Here is a 21,167-nt window from a genome sequence, read left to right on the forward strand (position 1 = left end):
GTACAAAAGCGCCCCCTTAGAGTTTAGGATGAGTTGGTAAAAAAATGATTATTTTATGGATTACCACTTTAAAGAGGTTGGCGACAAATTACACATTTATTTGATCGAATGACCGATCTGAGAAGGGTTAAGTGTAAGTTTCATGATATCCACTGAAAGTTTACCACCAGGACCTTTTATAATGAGTCTTGCAGAAGCAGTTTTTAATCACATTCAAAATGCAAAGATCCCTCCCTCAAATTCACAGTCAAGTTCTGCTTCCGTCACCAACTGCACAAATATTGAACCGGGGCCGGCTCTTGTCATTTTTCCGCTCCGGGCGATCTGGGGCGCTTGATTTGTTCCATAAGGAAATGGAGTAGAATAAAATAATCGATATGTAAAATAAAAATAAAAAAAAACACTGTTTTGGCGCATCGATGGCGGTGGAAAAGGATGCAGCTCACATCATTTTATTCAAGTGACTCGGGTGCTGGTCGGGAAAATCCCGGTCGACCTCATCCGATGCGTCTGTGCTTTCCCGTCGATAAATGTGCAAATCATGCGTTGGCGATGCGGCGGTGAAGGGCAGAAGTCTGCATGGGATCCCTCACAGGAGGCGGCAGAGGGGGCCCGGGCCTACGGCGCCGCGGGGCCGAAGTGGAGGAAGAAGGTCCTGATCTGCTTGGGAAAGATGGTCACGTTGAAGGACTCCGCCCGAGGGCTACGGCGCCGATCCTGCTCCGACACTGGAGAGACGGAGAGATAGATGAGACATAGACGTAGACATAGACATAGACATAGACACACACACACACACACACACACACACACACACACACACACACACACACACACACACACACACACACACACACACACACACACACACACACACACACAGTTATTTACCTGTCAGATCCTAATTCTTCTGCTTTAAAAAAAATGCAGCTTTAATGAAATAATACATTTTTCTAACAGCATTGAAGGACGACTTCACACACAAAAAAAGAAAAACAACCCGATATGTCGGACATGGCGTTTTAATTATCAAACACAACCAGCTGCATTGGTTTCCTGCTTACCCGTGTCTGGGCTTTGGGCGGTCCTCCACCTCCACCTCTGCAGGCTGGAGAGGTCCCAGGTCCCGGTGAGGGAGCGCTCCTCCACGGCTCTCACCTCCCCCACGCCGCTCAGGACTTCCTGTTCACACAACCAGCCACAGATTCAGCGCTGAGCCGAGCTCTACCTTTGTGTTTCCCTCCCTCCCGTACGATATCGGTAATGTGTTTTCCGAGTCAACCTTCAGGTCTATGGAGACGGGCTGTGCGAGCTCTGGGTCCTCTCCCTCTTCAAACAGGTGCATGATTCTCAGCAGGACTCTGTCGTAGTTCGGCTCCGACCGAAAATCTGTACCGGAAACAAGAGGAACGGATCAAGAGCAGATTCCTGCTTTTTAAAAACTAAATTCCAGGACAATTACCATTATTATTTTTAGGTTGTTTTTTTTTTATTGGTAATTTTTATGTTGACTGTATATTTCCGAATCTTTATGGTTCATTTTTCTTTGTTATTGTCAATTTATAGGTATCTAGGTTTTTATTGTTTACTATTAATTTATAGGTTTATTGGATATTTTTCATGTTCATTATCCATTTTTAGGTTTATTATTTATATTTTATTATTATTTTATTATTTTATATATATATTATTATTTTTTTTTCTTGCTGATTGTATATATCATCATTTTTCCTATTGTTCGTTGTCTATTTTAAGGTCCTTTTATATTTTTTATTGTTCATTTATGTGCTGACTGTATATTGCTGAATCTTTATTTCTTGCTTATTACCAATGTGTTTCTATTTCTATTCTATTATTATCGCCCCCCTAGGTTGTTCTGACATCTATCCATCTATCTATCATCCATCCAGCTACTGGATCCATCTATTTATACCAGCTCTTGAGGTGAATAAATAGAAGGAACCTACTTATTATAACCAGCACAAGGTGACCTACATGGAAAGCACGATCTCCGCGGTGCTGACCTGAATCTAGCCGGCCGGGCGGGGCGCGGGGGCTCTGGGAGTCGTAGTTCCATCCTGGGACACTGAGGCTCAGCAGGTGCAGGTTGTCGGGCAGGACCACCGGCGGAACCGGAGCGTGGGCCTTGGGTTCCTTCCTTAGCCACGTCTTCTCTACGCGGGGCAAAGAAAGAAGTGTTTTGATGGAAGAACAGAACGAGCGACTCAAAAGTAGTTAAGTACGGCCACAGGCTGCTCCTCTTTCTCTAGCTCGGCAGGCTTCCAACCTTTTGAATATCATACACAACCACTTATTTAAAAGAGCAAAAAGTATCATCTACAATAAAACTACACCTCATAAGCCTTTATCTCTCGACTAATTGATGGCAGTTGTAAATTACATCATATGACATCATATGACAACAGTTAACTAATTACACCCAAGGGCAATAAAAAGGGATAAAGATCTTAACAATTAACCTTGAGGCAGTTAGAATATATTCACTTTAAGCAAAGTAATTCCGCCATGAATTAATGAATTAATTCCGTCAAAGGTATTATTGACGTATTCAAAAAATGTATTCGCAATGCACAAATCGTCCGCAACACTAACGCCTACTGGGAAATGCCAATTTGGGTGGTGCTATTGTTGCAAAAACATAAAATAAATGTAAATGTCTTCCTTTTGGCAACGCACATTTTGACCAAAATGGCCACACAGCAGGGACCATATACAGCACAGCTGTATATTAATGTTTGAAGAAAAAAAATGAATGTGCTGAGCCCTCACGTGGTTGGTCGATGGGCATGACCACGGGTCTGTGCTGCAGCTCTAGCGCCTCCTTCTGGTAGAGCCGCGACGCGGCGTCGACCGAAGCCAGCATCATCCACAGGGTCGGCCGCACCACCGAGCTGTCGTCCAGGGTCAGGTTGTAGTTCACGTCCCACGGCAGGTTGGTCCACAGACGCCTGTGTAGCATGACCTTCGGGGGGGGGGGGGGGGGGGGGGACGACGACGCACACGTTCACTAGAGTTTTCAACTGTGGACAAAGGTCGTGGGGTTTCGGATCGTACGCGGCATCCGTCTCCTTATCCTACCTCAAGCTCCCCGTTGGCCAGGCTGGAAACGCCGTGGGCTCTGTCGCTGAGAAGCACCAGCCTGCTGAGCTCATCCTGGATGTAGGCAGCACGGACCATGGGGTAATAGTTCTGGAAAGGTCACACAAGATTTTCCACATGGAGCTTCATATCCCACTATGATCGGCACAACCCGATATTTCCTCGTCGGCCGACTCGTCCGCGGGCTCACCCTGGCCACGGTGTTGTTCGTGAACGTCTTATATGTCCTCTTCATCATCTGGTAGCCGTTGGCGTCGGTGAACAGGGTTCTGTTGTTGTCCAGGTCAGTGCTGGTTCGGAGGACCAGCTCCGTGTTGACTTGCAGGGGCCCGAGCGAGTATGTTTGCTCCAGCCTGTGGCACAGCGAGCGGCTCTCGAAGCCTTCGGGGACGCGGGTGGTGATGGAGAACGAGTATTCCTCATCCTCCTCCTCCCTGGGTGGCAGAATGTTCCACAAAGATATACACACTGGAGCTGAATGAAGCTTGGTATGGAAGCCGGGTATTTAATCAGCTTTTTCCATTCGATTCTAACACACGATGGAAAAAAACGCCTCGGCAGGTGTTTCCCGAGCTTCTAAATGCCAGAGATCTCCATTTTAAAGACAGAAGGGAAAAAAAATGATCAGTTGCTTTACATATAAACAGGACTGTATGTATCCAACTGTAAACTGCATTTCAGTTAGATTGATAGTTTTTGTTTCTATTTAATGAAGTAAAGTATTTTACCACCCAGACCAGAACACTTATTTTATTTTATTTTCTTTTGCAAAAGAAAGACGTCTTAAAAGACAAAACTCTGGGGTATTGAGCCGTTTATTCGTGTCTCTAATAGCTCCATGTTACAATGCCCCCTTGGGATGTGAGGGGGAATGAATGAAATTAAATTTAGGGATCTTGGTCTCGCTGCTCTATACTGGCCTCTAGTGGCCATTCTTGGAAACACGGATGCGTTAGAGGCGACGTCCAGAAGTGCGCAGCCCACCTGTAGAAGTACTGTCGGATCTCGGACACCACCTTGCCGGGGACGATCTCCATCTGCACGGCCTTGTAGGCCTGCGCGGCCGAGCCGTTGGCGCTGAAGATGTAGTTGTCGGAGATGGGCCCCAGGTTGGCGTCGCCATTGGCTTTGTACTCCCAGAAGTCCTGCGTCATCCTCACTCTCCTCTTTGCTAAACTGCAGCAGGTAGCAGACCGGTGGGAAGGATCTGTCATGCTACACCCATGCTGGTGTTGAAGGGACTTTTTCAGCTACTCGGCCAAATAAAATTTGTTCATTACAGTTTTTAAAGATATCGTTTTTAAACTATTCCCAATTCCTTAACGATTCCTTATGAATGGCGTAATGGATAGATAGAAAGAACCCATCAAAAACAGTCACCATAATAATAACAATAATAATAATAGTAATAAAAAATTAAATAAAAACAAAAGACAAATCGGCAATATACATTAAACTTTAAAATGAACAAGAAAAATAACCAATAACAAGAAAAAAATTTCTAAAATGAACAAAAACAAATACAATGCACCAAAAAATGAACAATAAAAAATACCTCAAAATGAACAATAAACCTCTGCATCAACAATTCAAATTCTGACAAAAAAGAAGGAAATTGTGCAAATGAGAAGATTGATGAGGTGATTTTGGAGCCTGCGGTGCGCTCGTCTTACTTGTCGGTGACGCTGTGCAGCAGGTTGGTGTCCTGGTCGAACATCAGCTTGTAGCACTCGTTCAGGACGGGCAGGAGCCGCTTCCCCGTCCCTCTCCGGTTCCGGACGGACCTCCTCCCCATGGCCACGCCCTTGGCCACGTAGGTCGAGCCGCATCTCGGTCCCCCGGAGCACGGCTTCTCGGACAACTTGACCCGGTACTTCCTGTACTGAAGACCGCTCAGCTCGACGATGACGAAGAGGTCGTAGGTCGCGTTGGACTCGGCCGACTTCTGGATCTGTGGCAGGGTGGAGGAAACATTTGAGGGTTCTGTCAGTTTTCCCTTTATTATAACAATCAGGCTAGCGTTAGCAGATGTAATCATTTGGAAATCTTAGCCACATTCTATTATTTTCACGCGGGCCAGAACGCTTGGAAAAAAACAAGATCCGACCTGCGCAGGCACGGGACGTCCGTCGTCGTTGAAGACGGTTGCCATGGGGAAGGTCACCGTAACGTTGATGAAGGTGGTGATGTTCCACGCCAGTGGGTTGTAGACGATCACGTGTTGCTCCAGTACCTGACCAGAGCCTGGGACAAAGACATGAATATCCAGTTAGACTTCAGCGACATTAAACTAAAGGTTCAGACATGGATAGTACTACCACACTACTATTCTAAAACGACAACAACACCAAGCCATAATAGGCAGCTATGTTAACTGTTCTCCTCAATTTCCCCACAGGGATTAATCAGGCGATATCTTATCTTGTCTCTTCTAAGCTGCACCTTTTATTTTATTTTTTTAACTTAACTCAGTGGTCCCCAAACTAAGGCCCGCGGGCCGGATACGGCCCGCCTCCACATTTGGCCCGACCCCCTGAACAATACCAGAGACGCATTATGATTTTTTTTTTTCAGTCTGGCCACGCGAATCCTAGACTAGCCCCTGTCAAATAGAACGGAATAATGGCAAAAAGGTTAGGTAAGAGAAAAATTTGATTCAGAATGCAGGGTATTTAACCTGCAGTGGTCAAACGATAATTTTTTTGTTCAATGCAAAGAAAAGGCTGTTTCTCTCATCTGTCAAGAGGCGGTGGCGGTATTCAAAGAATACAATCTGCGCCGACACTATGAGTCCCGTCACAAAGACAAGTATGATAACTTGCGAGGCCAAATGCGAGCAGACAAACTCTCAAAGCTAAAAAGTGGACTGTTAGCTCAGCAGAATACATTTGTACGCCGAGCTCAGCTGAACCAGTCATCCGTTCGGGCCAGCTTTCGGGTTGCTCAACTGATAGCGAGCAGCGGTAAACCTTTCACTGATGGAGAGTTTATCAAGAAATGTTTGAATGCTGTCGCGGAAGAGGTGTTGTCCCGAGAAGAAAGATGTCTCTAATGCCGTGAGTCTGTCGGCGAGTACAATCACCAGACGCATTGAAGAAATCGGGGGTAATGTAAATGCCCAGCTGCAGCAGAAGACGAAAGAATTTGACTTTTTTTCATTAGCACTGGATGAGAGCACGGACGTGCAAGACACAGTGCAGCTGCTCATTTTTATTTGTGGAGTTTGCGCAAACTTTGCGATGTGCGAGGAGCTGGCAGCCCTCCAAAGTCTCAAAGGGACTACAGCGGGGGAGGATATTTTCGGCCAAGTATGCCAAACCATGGAAGAGTTGGACCTAGACTTTCTAGACCCGGGGTCTCACCGCCCCGCTACAAGTCCACTGCCTAATTCACCAGCAAGCACTGTGCTGCAAAGTGTTGAAGTGGGATTCTGTCATGAAGGTTGTGGTGTCTTACCTTACTGGGCGCTCGTTCAGTGTGACATGGCGAGGCCAGCTGTCTGTGCCTCACAACCTCACCACAGGGGTGCCCCAAGGCTCGGTGCTAGGACCCCTCCTCTTTGCCATATACACCACCTCACTGGGCCCGATCAGCCGCTCACATGGCTTTTCATATCACTGCTATGCGGATGATACTCAACTCTATCTGTCCTTCCCGCCCGACGACCCTACTGTCTCGACACGGATCTCGGATTGTCTCGCTGACATATCCACATGGATGAAGGATTATCATTTTCAACTAAATCTGGCGAAAACGGAACTGCTGGTCTTCCCGGCCAAACAAGGTATTTATCACAACATTGATATTAAAATCGACTCTCTATCTCTTGTTCCTACCAAGGCTGCAAGGAATCTTGGTGTCATTATTGATGACCAACTGACATTCTCGGACCATGTTGCCGCCGTCTCCCGGTCCTGCCGCTTCGCACTGCTCAACATCCGAAAAGTCAGGCCGTACCTGACCCAATATGCCACTCAACTGCTGGTACAAACCTTGGTGATGTCCCGTCTCGACTACTGCAATGCCCTCTTAACAGGCTTGCCGGCCTGTGCGGTGAAGCCACTACAGATGATACAGAATGCGGCGGCGCGACTGGTGTTCAACCAGCCAAAGAGGGCACATGTCACTCCGCGCTCATCGAGCTCCACTGGTTACCTGTCGCCCGCATCAAGTTCAAGTCTCTTATGCTGGCCTACAGAGTGATTGCTGGGAATGCTCCCGCCTACTTAAATGCTCTTGTAAGAGCACATGTTGCCCCCCGGATGCTGCGCTCGTCAAATGAGCGTCGCCTGGCTCTGCCGGCCATACAGCCACGGCAATCCAGGCTATTCTCATTTGTAGTTCCACGTTGGTGGAACGAGCTGCCAAAAATGACCAGAGCGGGGACCTCCCTCTCTGTCTTTAAGAAGCACCTGAAGACCCAGCTCTTCAGTGAGTATCTCCTGTCCTAACCTACAATTACTTAGCACCACCTTGCAGTATTTATTGTTTCACCAATGTTGTTGTTACACTAATCTCTGTCGCAATGTAGCTGAATGTTATTCTCCCTTGTAAGTCGCTTTGGATAAAAGCGTCTGCTAAATGACTAAATGTAAATGGATGTAAATGTCATGCATAAACTTCATCAGAGCAAAGGGACTTAAACACAGGCAGTTCCAACAATTCCTGTTTGAACTGGAGTCCACGCACGGCGATGTGCTGTACTACACAGAGGTCCGATGGTTGAGCCGGGGCAGAGTTTTGAGGCGTTTTTACGAGCTGCTACCCGAAATTAACGCATTTCTTCATTCAAAAGACAAAACGGTGCCAGAGCTGATCGACCCAGAATGCAAATGGCACCTCACATTTTTAACAGATGTGACAGAAATGCTGAACAGCCTTAACTTGCAGCTACAAGGCCTGGGGGAAACTCATTTGCGACATGTATTCTCACATAAAAGCATTTGGGGGGAAGCTTGCGCTGCTTTTGGAACAAGTAAAAAAGCACAACTTCCATCTCCCTGCTACCCAAAACCTCCCTGAAGAAAACCCAGCGGTCCCGTTCCCAGCTGAAAAGTGTGTGAAAGCACTGGAAATGCTGAAGGCGGAGTTCGGTGTGCGATTCCGGCAACTACATGTTAATGCAAAAGAAATCCGTCTTTTCCAGAACCCCTTTCTTGCCGACATCGATGAAGCCCAGCCTTCTTATCAATGTGAGTTGGCCGAGTTACAGAACTGTGATGTTCTGAAAGACGCATTCAAGCCCAACGGTCTCATTGACTTCTATGCCGCCTTCCCAAACGACACGTACCCTAACATAAAAAAAAAAACACGCAATGAAGATGTTTTACATTTTTGGCAGCACGTATATCTGCGAGCAAACCTTTTTACACATGAAACACCTGAAAACTCCGATGAGATCGAGACTGACAGAGGAACATCTGCATCAGTGCTTGAGACTGGCTGTGACTAGAATGGAACCTGACATTCAACTTCTCACCAGCCAGATGCAGGCCCACGGTTCACACTGATGAACATACATAGGTAAGCTCACTTTTCTGACTTGAATGAGTCATTCCGAGTATAAACAAATTGAATCATAATAAAATCTACTGGGATAAAATCCATCTCCACAACCATACTGGTAGTGAAATGTATTGTGCTGTGTAGGTGCTGTACCTGTATATGTATAGTGTTATTATATATTTCCCGACTTTATTTCTTCTGTGAAGAACCCAGAGAGGGTTTTTTGGTTATTATTTATTTCACAAATAGTGTTATTATATATTTCCTGACTTATTTTTTTCTGTGAAGAACCCAGAGAGGGTTATTTGGTTATAATTTATTTCACAAATAGTGTTATTTATTTCCTGACTTTTTTTTCTGTGAAGATCCCGGAAAGGGTTATTAATATTTGGTTATGTGTGGCTTTCTGGAAAACAATAAATGTTTAGGCACCCCTGCGATCGTCACACTTTCTCTGTTACAAACTGACCCCGGCCCCCATCAGAGAAGGGAAAAGTTATGTGGCCCTCACAGGAAAAAGTTTGGGTACCCCTGACTTAAGTGCACCTTTTCTATAGTAGTCTGTGTCGAGGACGTTGGTCAGGCCAAGGTCATGAGGCAGCAGAAAAAGGGCGGCCATGACCTCCTCCACCTCCATCATAGCCTGGCTGAGGTGCTGGGCATACATGTCCGCCACCTTGGGAGACTCCGTGCCGGTGATGCCGTCATGGTGCTGGACCTACCGGCCCACACCGACAATTTATCTTGAACACACGGTCTATGATGACATGCACATACAGATTAATGAGGTTTCAATAACTAAAGAAAAAATTTTAGTTAAAAATACATTTTTAATAAAAGATTTTGAATGTATAATTATGTAGTACGCTCATGCATTATTGCACTTTTTATATATATATATATATACACACACACACACACACACACACACACACACACACACACACACACACACACACACACACACACACACACACACACACACACACACACACACTACTCACCAAAAGTTGGGGATATTTAGCTTTCAGGTGAAATTTCAGGATGAACCTAGAATGCACTATAACCTTTACAGGTGAACTTAATTTGACCTTCTCTAAACTTTTGAACGCACATGTCCGACGTTTCAGTACTTTTTGCACAACTGCTGTTCTCTAACAAGGAGCTGAACAGAAAAATTCAAAACAGGTGTTTGATCCATGAATCGACCAATACATTTCCTGGTTCAGTTAGAATTGGTATTTAAACAGTCCTCTTCATCATGCTGTTCACATTTTGACATCATGAGACCAAGACGACACCTTACAATTGATCAACAGTACCTCGCCATTGCGAGGCTTCAAACAGGATGTTCTCAGAGGGAAGTGGCCACTGAGCTTAGAGTGTCAGAGTGTCATCAGCAGGTTGCAACAGAGATACAGAGACTGGAAGAGTCACAGAAAGGCATAGAAGTGGACGTCCTTTGGCCACATTCCACACTGATGAGCGCTTCATTGTGAACAGTGCCCTGCGGAACCGGTTGATGATGCCACTCAACTCCAGGCACATTTAAGGGAGGTGAGAGGCACCCAAGTGTCACGTCAGACCATTCGAAACTGTTTCCATCAGCGTGGTCTGCGTGCTAGACGACCTGCAAGGGTACCTGACCACACCACCAGGCACAGGCATCATCGTCTTGCACGAGCCAGGGAGCATTGACGCTGGACGAGGGACCAGTGGCCTCAGTGCTGTTCTCTGATGAAAGTCAATTCAAGCTGAACAGAAATGATGGCCGCCAACGATGTTGGAGACGTCAAGGAGAGCGTTATGCATCAGCCACTGTTGTCACCAGACGAGCCTTTGGTGGTGGTGGTGGTGTTACAGTGTGGGCAGGTGTCTCTAGTCAATACAGAACTGTCCTACACTTTGTGAATGGTACAGTGACAAGCCCGTACTACCTGAAAACATCATTAACCCAGTCATTGTGCCCCTGCATGAACAACACAGGCCTCATTTCATCTTCATGGACGACAATGCTCCAGCTCATCAAGGTTGCATCATTAGAGAACAGCTGCTGGAGACTGGGGCACCTCAAATGGAGTGGCCTGCACTTTCTCCAGACCTGAATCCCATAGAAAACCTATAGGATCAGCTGAGTCGCCGTGTCGAGGCTCTTAACTCTGTACCCAAGAACCTCAATGACCTGAGGGCCGCCCTTCAAGAAGAGTGGGGTGCCAGGCCTCAGCAGACAATAAGTCGACTTGTGAACAGCATGAGACGTGGTTGTCAAGCTGTAATTGATGCTCAAGGGCACATGACAAGTTATTGAGACATTGACATTTTTTGTTGTGGTATACCCACCACTGTTGTTGGCTTTTGTTTCAATAAATTGTTTGAGATGAGGAAATCACCTTTGCATGCTTCTACGTAAATGCTCTACTTTCACGATATAATATCACTGTAGCGTAAACTTTTTACATTTTCCATAAATTTCACCCGAAAGCCAAATATCCCTAACTTTTTGTGAGTAGTGTATGTATATATATATATATATATATATATATATATATATATATATAGTTTTGCCGTGCTACTCCTCCCTCAATTTTCGAGACACATCCACAGAAAATATATCAAAATGACCGGCTTAATGCCGACAGGTAGACTCTAACTTTGTGGACAATTTTGGCCAGCACTTCACAAAATATATCCCTTTTCCTCCCACAGAGTTGTCCTTTAAATGTGATGTGGCGTTTGAGTAATGCTGCATTATCCATCATTTCATGGAATCCTCTACAGAGGAATCATTACAGCAGTCCGATGAATCACCTCAGAGACGGCCCAGCGCAGGGCCCGCAGTTTGAACAGGGCCCAGTCTTTGGCCACGGGTCCGTTGGGGAAGCTGACCCGGTGGCGGGTGAAGAGGATGTCAGCGGCGTGCAGCTGGGCGCTGGCCCGCCGTGCCAAGCCCTTCAGAACGTTCCGGGAGGCATAGAATCCTGTCCATGCTTGGTGCGGTTCTGAGGAAATGCAGTTTCAATGCAATCACTTCCTGAATGAAGTGAAGGCAGACAGACAGCAGCTCACATCAAAAACAAAAAGCAATAATAACAAGAACAAAAACTGAAAAAAATAGCAATGTGCAATAGACCTAAAAAAATAACAAAAAAATATGAAGAATTGGCAATATACAATAAACTGAGGAATTAACAATATACATCAAAATGGACGAACAAATTAACATTAAACAAAGAAAGAGGAAATGGCAAAATGCAACAGTCAACAATAAAATAAACTCAAAGAATTGACAGTAAACAAGGAAAATAAACCTAAGAAATTCACAACCAACAATACATTTCTGTATCAACAATTCACATTCTGACTGCATATTAAAAGATGATTATAATTTAGTAAAATATAGGCTACACAGTGCATGATCTAGTGTTTTTTGATCCAAAAAATAAATAAATAAAACCACTCACCGGTGGAATAAGGGAGGAAATCCTGGCTCCCCCTCACGTCCCAGGTGAGATTTGAGCGGTGGACGGCTTCAAAGTACTCGCTGAGCGTTGCGTATTGCACCGTCACCCCAAACTGCTTACTGTTCTTGTTGATGTAGTCCATGAGGGGGTCCATGTTGTTGAACTGCACAGAGGAGTTGTAGAACTGCTTGTCACAACCCTGGAGAGGAGCGAAGAAATGCAGATTTTTTTTCAGGCGGTTAGAAATTGGTCCAAGCTTGCTATCTGGATTTTGTTCTGGAGAAGTTTTCAAGGAAAGATCCACTGGAAAAGCCATGAAGATCTGAAATAAATCTGGAGTGATTTGAACTCAAACTTGAAATTGCTCTCCAATGTACAGTATTGTATAGTGTAGTAAGGTACAGCAATAAAATAGTTTTGTATAGTAATGTATAGTATAGTAGAGTACAGCACAGTTCAGTATAATATAGATTAGTATAGTATAAGGTAATATAGTAGAATATAATATAGTAAATAGTATATTCTAGTATAATCTAGTATACTGTACTATAGTATAATATAGTGTATTATAAGATAATATCATAAATAGTTTAGTCTAGTATAGTAAATTGTATAATTTTATATAGTCTAGTCTAGTATGGTATAGTTAATAGTATAGTCTAGTGTAGTCTAGTATTGTAATGTATGGTCTAGCCTAGTAAATAGTATAGTTTAATATAGTATACAGTAGTTAATAGTATAGTCTAGTGTAGTCTACTATAGTAAATAGTATAGTCTAGTCTAGTAAATAGTATAGTCTATTCTAGTATAGTATGAATAGTAAAGTCTAGTATAGTATCATATAGTTTAATATAGTATAGTACACTGTAATATAGTAAATTGTATTGTATAGTCTAGTCGAGTACAGTAAATAGTATCGTCTAGTATGGTACAGTAGATAGTATAGTATAGCATATAGTTTAGTATAGTAAATAGTATTGTCTAGTATGGTATAGTAGAAAGTATAGTATAGCATATAGTTTAGTATAGTAAATAGTATTGTCTCGTATGGTATAGTAGATAGTATAGTATAGCATATCGTTTTGTATAGTAAATAGTATTGTCTAGTATGTTATAGTAGATAGTATAGTATCTTCTAATATAGTTTAGTATAGTAAAAAGTCTGGAGTAATAGTATTTCTCACCCACGGCCAGAGCAGCTGCTTAGTCCTGAACCAGGCCGCCCTCTCCTTGATGTTCTGTGTCATGGTCTGGGCGTAGGCGTGCAGCGTCTCCTTGGTGACGGGGAGGCTCATGTTGGGGTACCTGCCATCTTTCGGGGGATCGGGGAACATGGCCACTCCGTTCCAGTAAAAACCAGAGCTGGGACAGATCGCAAGGTTACCCTTTCTACGGACCCCCATTTGTTTTGTACTTATACTTCATTGTGTTTGATTTTCTCTGCATTTTTATAGACTTTTATGCCCAGTCTCTTTATCAAAACTGTTCATCAAGTGTGTGTTTTTTTTTCCTCCACGAAATCCAACTCTCTGTAAAGCCCTATGTAACAGTGTGTTTTAGAAAGTGCTATATAAATACTTAAATACTTAACTAGATACCCTAACATAAGTCACAACACTACTCTAGATGGATGTGGGGGGGTAGTACCGTAAAGAGAAGGGCAGATGGGATGGAGTGCAGTAGCTGAACTGGTCCATGGTGTGAGTGAAGATCTCCTGCTGCTGCCCCAGAGTGGACGACCCCCTCCACACAAACTGCAACCCCTGCACCGAGCACACAAACACACTCAGAAACATTAAACATACACAGAATTACGCCATAAGATCCCCTTTTTAACCAGCGTGGTCAATTTATTACACAACAGATTCACAAGAGGTGCTTCCGAGATATTCAAGATTCCTATTCATCAACATTACTGTTTTTTTTTGTTTTTTTTTTAAATCTTCAAATTAATATTTATATTTAATATTGATCTCACACCTGTTTGTTCTGCATGTTGTCTTTAAGGTTGTAGTCGACGCGCGAGATCAGGTGAGCGTTGAACCCGGCCAGGGCGAAGAGGACGGGCGTGGTGGCTGAAGCTCCAAATGGGTCCACGTGCCACGAGAACTGGGGACGCACCCCAAATGTCTCGTAGAGAAACCCGTGACCCTCTGAAGGAGCACAGCAGAAGAGGCATTCCATGATATGGTGCCATTTGGCCCGTCGATTTTCAGAATTTTCCATAACAAATAATCCAGTTAGTTATTTTATATATATTTTTTTTACATTTCAGCCACAAACGCCTTATTTTTATCACCCATTTCACACGCATTACTTGTGATGGGGGAGGGGCTAACGGAGGGTGGAACCTCATTCTGAAATGGCCTAAATGTAATTAATTTGCTAATAATTACCAATAACTAAATGACATTTTATTTCATGACTACGACAAATATTTCATTTAAAAACTGTTTTCTCTATCCATTATCAGTAACTGGGTGGATAGGTTATGCTTGACAGACCCCATCAAACATCAAAACATCAAATTATCGGTATTAAGTAATATAATAATTCAACAGGTTTTGACTGGTGTGACTGAGGGAAAGCAAAACAGTGGGACACAAATAAATGATCATGCTTGAATTAAAAATGATGTTTTCATACTTTAGTTATATACCGTGTGGATGGGGAAACAGATTTACTTCTGAAAATAATGAAATCGTGATGGTCATAAGTCTTTTATTCCGTAAGATCTGTGATGCAACTTCCATGACTATATACAGACATGAACAGTAGTCCTAAAAGGATTATAAAGTTAAAAACGTGTTCGTTTGACTTTTTGTGTAGACCAGAGACTAAATGTCATGGACTCAAATCGCACTCCGTTCATGGAATGACTCAGAACATCATTTTTGTTTACTCATAAGTTCATAAGCGTTAAAAATGAGGAGAAACAAAACGGAAGAAGGCATAAAAGGCCAAAATCTATTTTTTTTTTTTTCGTACCCGTCATTTGCAAAATCTCGTCTTCTAGATAGGTGACCGCCTCGTCATGCATCACTTGACCCCCGATGACGAATTCAAGTTGACCGTCTTTCACTAGCTGCCGAACCTGAAAACAAGACATACTCAACTGAGGCTTCATTCTGGCAATACAAAATGAAACTCAAGGACTTTCAAGCACTTCAATTTCTGAGGAAACATTTAAGCAACTCAGTGACCTGGTACGAACTCTGTTATTGGGGAACACAGATTTTTAATTAAACAAATGAATGAATACTGCAATATATGACTCATTTTGTACTTGTTTCTTGTGTTTGTCTGTGGCGACGGTGTCCCACCACAGTCGAAAGAACTCCTGCTCCACGGCGATGAACTTGCGGTGTTTGGCCTTGGACAGTTCCTCCGTCACACTGGTGTAGACGTTGGCAGCGTACGCATGCATGCTCTCCTACAGAAGCAAAATAAAAACATGCGAGCGAAGACATGATCATCGAGAGGCTTCATGAAGAACGGTGTCCGGGTCATCCCCGGTCGTTGGTGAACCACAAACTAACCAATGCGAAAATCACACGTCGCCGATGCAATCTGTTTTGATCAATTTTAAGCACAAGTGGAACGTAAAAATGAGCTCCGACTGCAGAAGTTGTGTTATTTTAGGAGTCGAATATGTTTCAAAGCACGTGTCTTGCTTTATACCATACCGTAATATCTTAACGCATACTAAGATAGTCTTGCTTTTGTTTTGATGCAACAGGAAAAGCACTGTGATGTGTTAACACAAGGGCTGACCTTTAGTTTATTTTAGTGGTAAACATTTGTTCAGCCAAGATCTACACTTTAAGCTTTACCCATGGAAATCAATTAATTCTTTAAATGTATCTTTTGAATTATCAGGCCATGATGACAACTATGTTTTTTATTGTAACTGTAATGAAAAAAAACAATTGTACATACATCGAGCATCGATTACATGAACCATTCTAAGTGTTTTGACAAGTTGGTTAGACTGTTGGAAGGAGTAGCGCTCTCGTATGGAACTAACAGGTGTCGGCCACTTCCCGTACCTGCACGGTGTAAACCCAGCCGACGTCCATGTGGCTGTGCGGGACGACGAACGCCTGAAGGGGTTCGGGTTCCGCTGTCGCTCCGCGGGAGCTGGAGCAGCACAGAGCGAGCGTCAAGAGGGCGAAACGCGCCATTCTCCCGGCTGGTTCCTCGCCGGGCACCTCGCAGACGCTTCCTTGTTGTCGGTTGTTGGGCTGCGGCGTTTGCCTCCAGTGCGGAAATGCAGTCGGGACCAAAACGCTGGAAACCCCCCGGTCATTCCGACTCCGCAGCGAAGGAACTCATCGCGAAACCTATCGACGCCCCCGGCGATAGGTTTCTAGGACTAAAACAACGGTGTTTTCGGCGCCGATCCGCATCGCCGGCTTCCCACACACGAAGCGGGAGTTCTCCGAGTTTACGCGACGGCGGAATGCGGCGTCCCTGCACACGCCCCCCCCCCTCGTCGGGCTCCGCCTTGTGACCTTTCCCCCGGAAATTGTCGCCTCACGTCGGACGTTCGGAGGTGAGGGCGTGAGCGCGTCTGCGAGTGGAAATGGCAAGAAACGCAAGGATCACGTTGATATTTGGGGGCTTTGTTACGGCCATTGCCGCCGCCTTCTACCCGATATTCTTCCACCCCCTCGCACACAAGAGTGATTACCGTAAGTAGCGGCCGCGTCCTGTTTGCAGCGCTATAAACATTCGGCCTGCGATCTAAATGCACGCCGGGTGTTGGTCTCTCACTGACATGTCCTCACGCGGTTTGTGGTTTCATATTATTGACCTCTCTTATTTTTTGAACGAGTGTATATTCTGTGTTGTATTGTGCAGATCTTAATAAATAAATAAATATATATATATATACACACACAATAATGCACATATCTGTCAATGCACATATCTGCACATACGTAATTGCCTATTCCATATGCATAAGCATATTCCCTCCATCTATTCCATTTTATTTCATTTTATTTTTGTTGTATTTTATAAGTATTCGACTTAATGTATTACGTTTTAGGAGTCAGTTAGTTGGGCTATTAGACATTTTTCCTAGGACATTTTGTGTGTTGTCACCGGGTGCGTTGCATTACATTTCACTGCATATATCTATGAAATTATGTATATGTATGTGACGAATAAAAATCTTGAATCTTGAAACACACACACACAAACACGATATACACCGATCAGCCTCAACATTAAAACCACTGACAGGTGACGTGAATAACATTGATCATCTCGCTCCAGTGGCACCTGTCAAGGGGAGGGATATATTAGGCAGAAAGTGAACCGGCGACAGGGTCATGGGCGCCCAAGGCCCGTTGATGCACGTGGGGAGTGAAGTCCAGCCTGTCTGGTCCGATCCCACGGAAGAGCTGCTGTAGCGCAAATTATGGAGAAAGTTGATGCTGCTATGATAGAAAGGTGTCAGAACACACAGTGCATCACAGCTTGCTGCGTATGGGGCTGCGTAGCCGCAGACCGGTCAGAGTGCCCATGCTGAGCCCTGTCCACCCCTGAAAGCGCCTACAATGGGGCACGTGGGCGTCAGATCTGGACCACGGAGCAATGGAAGAACACGGCGGCCTGGTCTGATGAATCACGTTTTCTTCTACATCATGTGGATGGCTGGGTGAGTGTGCGTCGTTCACCTGGGGAAGAGATTGCACCAGGATGCACTGTTACTTTCACACGTACCACCCACCTAAACATTGTTGCAGACCAAGTACACCCCTTCATGGCAACAGTATTCCCTGATGGCAGTGGCCTCGTTTAGCAGGATAATGCATCCTGCCACACTGCAAAACATGTCCAGGAATGGTTTGAGTTAGATGACAAATAGTTCAAGGTGTTGTCTTGGAATCCAAATTCCCAAGATCTCAACCCGATGAAGCATCTGAGGGATGTGCTGGAACAAAAAGCCCGATTCATGGAGGACCCACCTCGAAACTACAGGACTTAAAGCATCTGCTGCTAATGTCTTGGTGCCAGATACCACAGGACACCTTCAGAGGTCCCTGTCTCGACGGGTCAGAGCTGTTTTGGCGGCACAAGGGGTACCTACACAATATTAGGCAGGTGCTTTTAATGTTGTGGCTGATCAGTGTATATATTATTATTACATTTTATTATTTTCAATTTTTTTTTGCTCTTGTACAGGTACATCTCATAAAATTAGGATATCATGAAAAAATTCAATATTTTGTCACTCATTTCAGAAAGTGAAACCATATATTATATCGATTTATTACACGTAGAGTGAAATATTTCAAGCCTTTTATTTCTTGAAATTTTGATGATTGTGGCTGTAGATAATGAAAACCCAAAATTCAGTGTCTCAGAAAATTAGAATATTGTGAAAAAGTACAATATTGCAAAGTCATGGTGTCACACCCTAATAGCTAATGAACTCCAAACACCTGCAAAGGTTTCCTGAGCCTTGAAATGGTCTCTCAGTCTGGGTCAGTAGGCTACACAGAAGTCCAGAAGACAGAAGACAGTCATTGACATGCTCCACAAGGAGGGTAAAGCCACAAAAGGCCATTGCTAAAGAAGCTGGTTGTTGACAGAGTGCTGTATCCAAGCATATTCATAGAAAGTTGAGTGGAAGGAAAAGGTGCACCAGCAAAAGAGATGACCGCAGCCTTGAGAGGATTGTTAAGCAAAATCCATTCAAGAATTTGGGGGAGCTTCACAAGGAGTGGACTGAGGCCGGAGTCAGCGCATCAAGAGCCACTACGCACAGACCAATCCTAGGCACGGGCTACAAATGTCCCATTCCTCGTGTGAAGCCGCTCCTGAACCAGACAACGTCAGAAGCGTCTTACCTGGGCTGTGGAAAAAAAGAACTGAACTGTTGCTTAGTGGTCCAAAGTCCTCTTTTCAGATGAAAGTACATTTTGCAAGTGCATTTGGAAATCAAGGTCCCAGAGTCTGGAGGAAAAGCAGGGAGGCACAGAATCCACATTGCTTGAAGTTTCCACAGTCAGTGATGATTTGGGCTGCCATGTCATCTGCTGGTGTTGGTCCACTGTGTTTTTTTCTGAAGTCCACAGTCAACACAGCCACCTACCAGGACATTTTAGAGCACTTTATGCTTCCTTCTGCTGACAAGCTTTATAGAGATGCTGATTTCATTTTCCAGCAGGACTTGGCACCTGCCCCATACTGCCAAAGTATGGCCAGCAAACTCGCCTGATCTGAACCCCATAAAGAATCTTTGGGGTATTGTCAAGAGGAAGATGAGACGCCAGACCCAACAATGCAGATGACCTGAAGGCTGCTATCAAAGCAACCTGGGCTTCCATTACACCTGAGCAGTGCCACAGGCTGATGGCCTCCGTGCCACGCCGCACTGATGCAGTAATTCATGCAAAAGGAGGCCCAACCAAAAAAATGTGCATAAAAATGAACATACTTTTCAGAAGCCTGACATTTCTTTTTAAAATATCTTTTTTTTTTTTTTATTGATCTTATGTAATATTCTAATTTTCTGAGAGACTGAATTTTGGGTTTTCATTATCTATAGCCATATTCATCAAAATTTCAATAAATAAAGGCTTGAAATATTTCACTCTACGTGTAATGAATCTATATAATATATGGGTTTCACTTTCTGAAATGAGTGACAAGAAATATTGAACTTCATGATATTATTTTTTTATTTCCAAAAATGTTTTGCTCTTGTACATGCCCTACACATACACTAACTTGACTCCACTTGTTCTTTTTTTTTTTAACCATGAAAGTGATTTCAGTAAGCTCCCTAAGAACCTACTGAAAGATAGGGTGAAGGTGGTGGATATTACTCATCTCTGGCCAAGACAGAGGAAAACAAAACATCCCATCAAAGCTATTTCACTTCAATATTCCGCTGCCAAATTCCCTTTTTGACTCTCCTGTTAGAACAAGTCCAAAAGGCAAACCGGGAAGGAATTAACCAAGCAGATATTCAGCCAGTTGGTAAGTCACTTCTCGTTGCATTTAACAGACCTTTTATTAGCTTTCATTTTTTGTTTATAAGACTAGCCACCTATAATATTTCCAGATAAACATTGCGAGAAAATAACGTTTATACTACATGGTTTATATTTTTCTGTCTTACTTCTAATGCCCTTTTTGAATCTCAAACTTTTAACTATTTAAGTATCGGCCATTACCAAATTCAGATTTAGCTCAAAGTGTGAGAAATGTACCTGAATTCATTATTCTTTAATATTGACAGATTTAATAAACAATTCAGATGGTGTTGAATGCATTTTGTATGGTCCTAGGTGTGAAGATGTGGTCTGATCCGTACAAGCCTTCTGACAAATGATGCCCACCTGCGGTTTTGAGGAATGATCCTGATTGTGAACGAGTGCTGAGTGCTTAATGAGTGTGAGATTGTGTTGGCTTCAGATTTAATGTTTTATGTTGGTTTATTCTAATAAAGTCTACAATGGGGAGAACTGACATTTGTCGGCGGGGTTTTTTTTTTCCTGTTAAATCTGACTTTAATATGTCTGCCTAGATCCTGTATGTGGTTATAAGACCCTAACCCCATATGTTAAGGAAAATAGACTATAAAATGGACTACCACATGTGACTAAAACTACGCTTTTAGATGTTTTTGTTTTCTTTTTTTTAAGAAAGATGAATGTGGCTGAAGCATTCTCTAAAAACTCCTAAAATACCTTCCCAAATGAACACTAATTCTAGATCGGAAAAAAAAAAACAGACACGGTAAATGTGGAGCAATGAGGTTATTTAATTTCCTTAGCTTGACCTTCATCCCTACTTCTCCTTTAAACCTATGATTTTTTTTTTGTTTGTATTACATATTTTTTTTGTCTGTCAAGTTTCGCACATACATGTGCGAACATACAAGAACATACAAGAACATACAAGCACATACAAGTTTCGCACATACATCGTGTCGCACATACATGTGCGACACGATGCAGATCATACGTGGTGCAGTTCTCTTTCTGTCCACACGGGAGCGCCCCATGACAAACGAGCAAGGGGTTTGGGCCAGTCTGTCTGTATCCATCTGTCTGTCCA

General features: G+C 43.6%; 2 protein-coding genes across 2 annotated transcripts; one reads left to right on the top strand and one right to left on the bottom strand.

Annotated features, from left to right (window-relative positions):
* Positions 1–182: 182 nt before the first annotated feature.
* Positions 183–16,503, bottom strand: man2b2 (mannosidase, alpha, class 2B, member 2). The gene is made up of 19 exons (XM_080023063.1): positions 16,136–16,503; positions 15,373–15,519; positions 15,075–15,180; positions 14,067–14,239; positions 13,734–13,849; positions 13,271–13,448; positions 12,087–12,285; positions 11,434–11,624; positions 9,172–9,343; positions 5,228–5,364; positions 4,794–5,071; positions 4,105–4,296; positions 3,311–3,554; positions 3,100–3,210; positions 2,791–2,983; positions 2,025–2,174; positions 1,283–1,389; positions 1,065–1,182; positions 183–728 (listed from the first exon to the last, which is right to left on the bottom strand). Exons 1-19 carry the CDS (start codon positions 16,268–16,270, stop codon positions 619–621), a joined length of 3,057 nt encoding a protein of 1,018 aa, XP_079879189.1. The 5' UTR covers positions 16,271–16,503; the 3' UTR covers positions 183–618.
* A 114-nt stretch (positions 16,504–16,617) lies between these two features.
* Positions 16,618–20,576, top strand: smim20 (small integral membrane protein 20). The gene is made up of 3 exons (XM_080022947.1): positions 16,618–16,780; positions 20,028–20,084; positions 20,396–20,576. The coding sequence occupies exons 1-3, from the start codon at positions 16,672–16,674 to the stop codon at positions 20,437–20,439; spliced, it is 210 nt and encodes a 69-aa protein (XP_079879073.1). The 5' UTR covers positions 16,618–16,671; the 3' UTR covers positions 20,440–20,576.
* The last annotated feature ends 591 nt before the right edge of the window (positions 20,577–21,167 follow it).

The sequence above is a fragment of the Zeus faber genome (genome assembly GCF_960531495.2).
Source record: "Zeus faber genome assembly, chromosome: 22".
Taxonomy (NCBI): Eukaryota; Metazoa; Chordata; class Actinopteri; order Zeiformes; family Zeidae; genus Zeus; species Zeus faber.

Coding starts and splice junctions, on each gene's coding strand:
- man2b2 (XM_080023063.1), bottom strand. CDS start 16,270: ATGGCGCGTTTCGCCCTCTTGACGCTCGCTCTGTGCTGCTCCAGCTCC. Junction 14,240..15,074: donor CGAGATTTTGCAAATGACGG/GTACGAAAAAAA, acceptor GTGCTCCTTCAG/AGGGTCACGGGTTTCTCTAC. Junction 13,850..14,066: donor ACAACATGCAGAACAAACAG/GTGTGAGATCAA, acceptor TGCTCGGTGCAG/GGGTTGCAGTTTGTGTGGAG.
- smim20 (XM_080022947.1), top strand. CDS start 16,672: ATGGCAAGAAACGCAAGGATCACGTTGATATTTGGGGGCTTTGTTACG. Junction 16,781..20,027: donor CGCACACAAGAGTGATTACC/GTAAGTAGCGGC, acceptor CTCTCCTGTTAG/AACAAGTCCAAAAGGCAAAC. Junction 20,085..20,395: donor AGCAGATATTCAGCCAGTTG/GTAAGTCACTTC, acceptor GTATGGTCCTAG/GTGTGAAGATGTGGTCTGAT.